General features: G+C 44.6%; 1 protein-coding gene across 1 annotated transcript; it reads right to left on the bottom strand.

Moving 5' to 3' along the window:
- Positions 1 to 696: 696 nt before the first annotated feature.
- Positions 697 to 7447, bottom strand: LOC138859799 (uncharacterized). Its single transcript, XM_070116065.1, has 6 exons — positions 7335 to 7447; positions 5002 to 5142; positions 3944 to 4127; positions 2686 to 2783; positions 1776 to 1959; positions 697 to 999 (listed from the first exon to the last, which is right to left on the bottom strand). The coding sequence occupies exons 3-6, from the start codon at positions 3957 to 3959 to the stop codon at positions 854 to 856; spliced, it is 444 nt and encodes a 147-aa protein (XP_069972166.1). The 5' UTR covers positions 3960 to 4127; positions 5002 to 5142; positions 7335 to 7447; the 3' UTR covers positions 697 to 853.
- Positions 7448 to 8101: the final 654 nt, after the last annotated feature.

The raw sequence follows: 8101 nt of genomic DNA on the forward strand, positions 1-8101 counted from the left end.
ACGTGATTCTAGCCTTGGTCTCAGTAATAGTAATTGGTGTGTCTCTATTACTTTTTCTTATGCTAATGTATATATGTACGCACACACACACACACACACACACACACACACACACACACACACACACACACACACACACACACACACACACACACACACACACACACACACACACACACACACACACACATATATATATATATATATATATATATATATATATATATATATATATATATATATATATATATATATACATATATGACGTGTGTATCTTTGTGTCTACGTCTATGACTCATGAGTCTGTCTGTCTGTCTGTCTGTCTGTCTGTCTGTCTCTCTCTCTCTCTCTCTCTCTCTCTCTCTCTCTCTCTCTCCTTCACTCTCACTCTCTCTCTCTCTCCTTCACTCTCACTCTCTCTCTCTCTCCTTCACTCTCACTCTCTCTCTCTCTCCTTCACTCTCACTCTCTCTCTCTCTCCTTCACTCTCACTCTCTCTCTCTCTCTCTCTCTCTCTCTCTCTCTCTCTCTCTCTCTCTCTCTCTCTCACTCACTCACTTTTACTCACACTCTCACTTTCTCTCTCTTAGTCTCCCTCTCGTTTTAAGTGTATACGTGACTGTAGAGATAGGGAATGACTGTGTATCTGATCGATGTGACATTCCATCTGCAAATATGATAATGAAATCAGATGCATAATAAGGAAGAGGAAATTTTATTAATAAAGTTGCAGGAGGAGCCTTCTCGCATTGCAAACCTTCAGAATTCAAGGTGCTTCCATGACAATCCTTTTTCTTTCGTTCTTTTTTTTAACCACTTCATAGACCTACATTTTACCCCATTCAGTGTAGGCCTATCCTAAGTCGCGTATGGTAGTGAGAACATTAAGTAGACGAGGATCCAGGGTGACACCTTCCAACCTCTCGTCTAAGTGTTGGAAGTCCAGCTGTTCCACCAAATCTCGCGGTTCCACATACACGTCCGGTGCTGCCAACAGTTCTAAGGGAAATTAAAGGAAGAAATGTTCATATGAGGACAGTGGGATTAGAATAAACATTTAAACATTTTATGAATATATTTATTATAAATTTGTACTCGAATGGTGATAATGATAATAAACTAATATATAATAATAATAATAAAATATAAAATAATATATAAAATAATAAAATAAGGATAATAAATGATAATAAATAATGATGAAACGAATATTTGATTTGATTTTTGTTTGGATGTGAATAGTATATATTGGTTGTATGGTAGTAAAATGGTGTATGTTTGTTTGTTTGTGTGTGTGTGTGTTTGTGCGTGTGTGTGTGTTGGTATGTGTGTGTGTGTGTGTGTGTGTGTGTGTGTGTGTGTGTGTGTGTGTGTGTCTGTGTGTGTGTGTGTGTGTGTGTGTGTGTGTGTGTGTGTGTGTGTGTGTGTGTGTGTGTGTGTGTGTGCTCTGGTGCATGTGAGTATCTGTGCGTGCATGCGTGTGTGTGTGTGTTTGTATGCCTATAATATATGGTCCGAAGAACATCAGACCTCATCCACTTAAAGTGCCAATTTGAAATCAATAATTTCATCTTTGATTAAAATCTACGATAACATTGTATAATTCTACCCGATCTTCTTTAAAGATAACGTTTCCTCCTCGCGGATCTCGTTTGAAAAAAAAAAAAAAAAATGTGGAGCAGAGAAATATAGGGCTTGCGAAGTAACTTTCAAGGAATTCACGAACAGCAAACCATAAGCGGAGGTGTTCCGCCTCAACAGAAAACGGGACTCACCGTAGCAGAAGAGGCGCTCAGCAAAGGCGGCGATGAGCACGAAAAATTCCCTTTCGAGCGCCACCTCCGGCAGGGGCACGAGCTCCTTCAGGCGATCCAGCTGCGCCTCCTTCAGCTGGGCACCGAGGGCGTCACCAAGGGCGGGTCCGAAGTCCTCCACCAGGACACGCACTTCGCGGATGCTCTGGGATGGAGGCGGGGCAGGCGAAGGGGGTTAGGGGGCGGGGAAGCACGTGTGGTGAGATTGCTCGGGTTTTATTTCTCTCTCTCTCTCTCTCTCTCTCTCTCTCTCTCTCTCTCTCTCGCTCTCTCTCTCTCTCTCTTCACCTGCTCTCTCTCAATTTTTCTCACTCTCACTCTTTCTCCTCCTTCCTTCCTTCCTCTGTTCCACCCTCTCTCTCCCTCTCTCTGTATCTTTCACCCTCTCCCTCTCTTTATTCTTCTCCTTCCCCTCCCTCCCTCTCCCTATCCCTTTCTACCTCTCCCTCCTCTCCCTCACCTTATTTCTCTCTCTCCTTCCTGCCTCTCTTCCTCCCTCCCCCCCTTTCCCGCTTCATTCTTTCTTCCATCTCCATTTCCATTTCCTTCTCTCTCTCCCTCACCCAAACCCTCCCTTTCCATCTGCCTCTACCCTCTTCCTTCGCCCTCTCCCTCCCCTCTCCTTTACTCTCCCTACCTCCTCCCCCCTTTTCATCTCCCTCCCTCCCTCCTCCTCCCCCTCTCTCCCTCTCCCTCTCCCTCTCCCTCCCCTTCTCCCTCCCTCTCTCTCTCCCTCTCCCTCTCCCTCTCCCTCTCCCTCTCCCTCTCTTTGCACCTTACCTCAAGATCCCTGTTCCTCCCCCCCTCTCTCTCTCTCTCTCTCTCTCTCTCTCTCTCTCTCTCTCTCTCTCTCCCTCTCTTTGCACCTTACCTCAAGATCCCTGTTCCTCGTAAACACTAAGGAATAGAGTTGTCTTCGAGATGTTATCAACTGCATGTATTTTCTCAGGTAATCCAAGGAAGTCAAACCTGGTATGCAAATATTAGCTCGAAATTAATACATAGCAAAGGTGAATGAATCAGATGTATTGGATAATTGATAAAAAAAAAAGGATGAGAATCGTTGGTGAAGAAAAAATTAATTGAATATGAGAGATGATTATAGGTTAAGCATAAATAACTATATGCATGATGTATGAATGGTTAAAAAAAAGTTTATATTCTTAGGTATGCATGCATGATGTTAAACCTTTGTTATATATATATATGCTACAGTAATACCCTTATTTTTTCGAAATTTAGGTCACAAATAAATTAACTCTTTAAACACATCTATTATTGAAAATGGCGTTAGAGATAATTTATACAAAAAAATGTGATGAATATCAACATCTAGCAAGTTTGTGTATAGCTGTGTGTATGTATCATTTTTATACAGAAAATATGTGTATACTTAGGTAATATGTGAAATGTTAACCGTAAGACAGTGGAAGACCACAATAGTATATAGCATTATAAAACGTAATCATATTATGTGGAGAAATACATCTATCTTATCACTCCAATTGTCTATTCTTCTAACTTCTAACCGATTTATTTCTGTCTCCGTCTATCTATCTAGCTATGTGTCTGTCTATCTATCTAGCTATATGTCTGCCTATCTATCGATCTATTCATCTATGTCTATATCTATCTATTCATCTTTCTGTAGACTCTATTTATGTAACTATCTATATATCTATCTGTCTGTCTGTCTGTTTATCTATCTATCTCTATCTATCTATATATCTGTCCATCTAAGTGTGTTTGTATATACGTATACAAGTATATATGTATGTATCTGTGTATGTCTCTCTCTCTCTCTCTCTCTCTCTCTCTCTCTCTCTCTCTCTCTCTCTAACTCTCTCTCTCTCTCTCTCTCTCTCTCTTCTCTCTCTCTCATTCTCTCTCTCTCCCTCCCTTTCTCTCTCTCTTTATATATATATATGAATGTGTGTGTGTGTGTATGTGTGTGTGTGTGTGTGTGTGTATACCTGTGGGTGTGTATATAAATATATTTATTCATTTATTTATTTATTTGCATTTATATATCACACAATCTATCTATCCATCTATAAGTAAATTCCTATAAAACCTGCACAGTTGAACACAAGAACAACTTTCCCAACACGACCCTCCCGGATACCGACCAACGAGCCTGTTCATCTGCACGGGGAGGGTGAACACGGCCGCCCTGTGGGAAGGGCTCCGGGGCAGACTCAGCCAGAAGACCTCCGCCTCCGTCAGGTTGGTGGCAGGACCTCCCCCGAGCGCCTCCTGCAGCTTGGCCAGTTCGGAGCCGTCTTCAGGAGGGTGGCTGTCTCCGAGGAATTGCTGTTGGGGAGAGAGAGAGAGAGAGAGAGAGAGAGAGAGAGAGAGAGAGAGAGAGAGGAGGCGGGGAGTGATGTTGGGGATGTGGGTTGGGGGGAGGGAGGGAGAGACGGAGGGAGGGAGGGGAGAGGGAGGGGAGGAGAGGGAGAGGGAGGGAGTGGAGAGGGAGGGAGGAGAGTGAGGGGGAGAGAGAGGGAGAGGGAGGGAGGGAGGGAGGGGGAGGGAGGAGGGAGGGAGGGAGGGAGGAGGGAGGAGGAGGAGGGAGGGAGGGAGGGAGGTAGGGAGGGAGGGGAGGGAGGGAGGAAGGAGAGAGAGAGAAGGAGAGAGAGAGAGGAAGAAAGAGAAAGAGACAAAGAGAGAGAGACAGACAGACAGACAGAGACAGAGAGAGAGATTTTTTTTGGCTATTTATTTTTTGTTTTTTTAAGATATTTCCACTGCTTGTTATCGATTAATGAGCTCAATAACAAAAACAGAAAGTTCTTTTGCATTTTTTCCTTTGAACAGCCATTATCATCACGGACACACCACAAGCACCATCGTAAAAAAAAAAAAAAAAAAAAAAAAAATCCTTTCGTATAACATCAATTCTATTGTATTTAAAATCGACCTATCATATATTTCGTAAATCTAGTCCTTCTTTCCTCTCAACACCATCCATCTCCTCCTTCTCCTCCTCCTCCTTCATCATCTTAGAAAAACAAATTAAAATCGATCTATCATATACTTTATATATATCTAATCCTTCTTTCCTCTGAACACCATCCATCTCCTCCTCCTTCTCCCCCCCTCCTTCATCACCTTCTTAAAAAAAACACCATAGAAAAAAAAAAAAAATCGACCCCCCCCTCGACCCCCACCCCCCTTCGAGGCTCACCTTCGGGTCGTACGAGAGAGGGTCGTGGAGCCTCCGATGCGCCGAGGACGACTTGGACGAGCGGGCGGACGTCGGCTTCGAGGAGTGGGCGCTGCCGGACCGACGCCCAGACCCGGCCCGGCTGTCGTTCACCGTCGAGACCTGTGGGGGGGAGGGGAGAGGAGGAAGGGGGAGGAGGGTGGGGGGGAGGGGGGAAGGGGTGGGGAGAGAATTGTGGGAGGAGGGGGGTATGGGGGGTAGGAGGGAGAGGGGAAGGGGAAGGGGGCAGGAGGGGGAGGGGGAGAGGGGGTTAGGTGGGGGAGGGTAGGAGGAGAGGGTAGGGGGTAAGGAGGGAGAGGGGAGGGGGAGGAAGGGGGAGGGGAGAGGGTAAGGGGGGGATTGGAAAGAGGGGGAAGGGGGAAGGGGGAGGAGGAGAGGGTAGTGGGGTAAGAAGGGAGGGGAGTGGGGTAAGTAAGGCTTTTGTAGGGGAGGGGGTAGGTTGGAAGAGGAGAGGTGGAAAGGGTGGGGTAAGGAGGGAGAGGGATTGGGGTAAGAAGGAAGTGGAGGGGAGAGGGTAAGGGGTAAGATGGGAGGAAGGGAGGAGGGTAGGTTGGAGGGGTCAGGGGTGTAGGAGAAGGGGAGTAGGGTAAGGGGAGAGTGGGTGGTGGAGGAAGAAAGGGAAGTAGAGAGAGGTTAAGGGAAGTGGGAAGAGAGGGGGAGGAGGATAGGTAGGGAAGGGGTTAAAAAGGAGTAGGAGAAAGTAGGAAGGTGGTGGAGGAGAGTAAATGGGTAAAGGAGAGGGGGAGAGTAGGGGTAAGTAGGGGAGAGGAAGGGAAGGGAGATAAAGAAAGTAGATGAGAGGGTTGAGGAGAGAAGGACAGGGAGGAGGAGGGGATAAGAAGGGGATGGAAAGAGAGAGGTAAGAGAGTAGAAGAAAGAAAGAGAAGGGAAGGGGAGAGCTGCATGCTCGTGTTAAAGATAGAGAGTAAGAGGCCCCGAAGAAGAGAGGGGCGACGAAGAGAAAGGGATAAAAAGGTAGAGAAGGAGAGGGGAGAGGAGGAAGTAAGGGAATAGAGGACGAATAAAGACACAGGAGAGGACGGGAAGAGGGAGAAAGAGGTGGAGGAGATAAAGGACGACGTTATAGGGGAAGAGTAAAGGAGAAGAGGAGAATGGGAAAGGGAGAGAATGGGAAAGGGAGAAAATGGGAAAGGGGGAGAATGGGAAAGGGGAGAGAATAGGAAAGGGGGGAGAATGGGAAAGGGAGAGAATGGGAAAGGTGGAGAGGGAGCAGGTAAAGAAGGAGATGATAGAGGAAGAATAAGAGGCAAGCGTGGGTAGGGGGGGGGGGCGAGGGTGGAGTAGGGGTTGAAAGGAAGAAGAATATGTTAATAAAGGGAGGAAGAAGTAGACAGGATAAGAATGGATAAGGAGGAGGAAATGGAGTGGAGATAAAGGGGTGAAAAGTAGAATAAACAGGTGGAGGGAAAAAGGGGAGATGGACGAAGGATGAAAAAATAGTTGAAAGATGAATAGCGAATTGAGTGGAAGGGGAATGAGGAGCAGAGAAAGCAAATTTAAAAGTGGAAATGAGAAATAGTGGAGGAAGGAAAGGGTTGGGAGGGGGGTAGGGGACGGGGAAACGGGGAGGGGAGAATCGCAGATTAGAAATGATAGCGATGATAACATTAATGATGACTTATACAGTGCCGATATCAACGGTAAGGAGAATAATAATGATGATAATTGACGAGATCAGCCGTAAGGAGGATAATAATGATGATAATGATAATCATTCGAAAAATAATGTTAGAAATGAATGATGATGATGATGATAATGACACATCAGTGGTATTTATCATTATAGCTATTATGAACTAACAACAATAATGATGATAACAATGAGAATGGTTATAGTTATCAAAGTGACTGTGTGTATGTGTGCCTGTATGTGTGTATGTATTACGGGCAGGTCAGTAAGTGTGTGCTTGTATATGTACATGCATGTGTGTTTGTGTGTATGTGTATGTACATGCATGTATGTCTGTGTGTATATATATGTACTTGCATGCGTGTCTGTGTGTATACATATGTCCTTGCATGTGTATCTGTGTGTATGTATATGTACATACATGTGTGTATATGTATGTGCGTATGTGTGTCTGTGTATGTGCGTATGTGTGTCTGTGTATGTGCGTATGTGTGTCTGTGTATGTGCGTATGTGTGTCTGTGTATGTGCGTGTGTGTTTCTGTGTAGGTGCGTATGTATGTCTGTGTATGAGCGTCTGTGTGTCTGTGTCTGTGTGTCTGTGTATGTGCGTATGTGCGTATGTGTGCGTGTGCCTCTCCTTACCCCAGTCTGGCCGGGATCGTCCAGCCCGCCCTCCTCGCCCTTCTTCTTGCCCCCTCGTCGTGGGCGTCGCTTCGCCGGCTTCTTCTCGCCCCCAAGACCCGAGTCCTCGCTGTCCTGCAGTGGGGGGGGGGGGAGGGAAGAGGTGAAGAGGTCTTAGAATATTTGCCGAATTCAGGTCTTGGTAAATGAAGGAGATTTGAGTAGTTTTGCGTACGTCTGAAGTGTCGGGGAGATTGGATTCGGAAGATGAATGCTTGGTTAGGTAAATTCATTTCATAATGTTTTTTTTCTGTGTGATTCTTACGTGTGTATATTCAATAACACAATGTGATAAAATTTGAGGAAAAATAGATTACATGGAATAGAGAAGAAAAAAAAGTTTCCATCACCATTCGGATAACTGACTATACTAACCGCCAGTCAATCTACTTATAAACATAATACAACATATTTCACTTTGGTAATCGTTAGTTCTATATACTTATAGCGAGACAGAAGCTATTTTTTTCTAATTTTACCGTTAACTAGTCTACCCACAATTACATACAAAGCAATAGTTTTATCTTAGATATCGCCAGTTCGTTTATATGCAAACGCACATAAAGCAATATTTATTTCATCCATGTTAACTTCAATTCAAAGTATAGGTACCCATAAAAAAACATTTTCCTTCAGAAAAAGCCAATTCATATACTTAAAAATACCTGCATATAGCAGTGTGTCAGTTTTAATCTACTTTTAAAATATTCACATAGAGTAACGTTTTT

The sequence above is a fragment of the Penaeus vannamei genome, chromosome 38, assembly GCF_042767895.1.
Source record: "Penaeus vannamei isolate JL-2024 chromosome 38, ASM4276789v1, whole genome shotgun sequence".
Classification (NCBI taxonomy): Eukaryota; Metazoa; Arthropoda; class Malacostraca; order Decapoda; family Penaeidae; genus Penaeus; species Penaeus vannamei.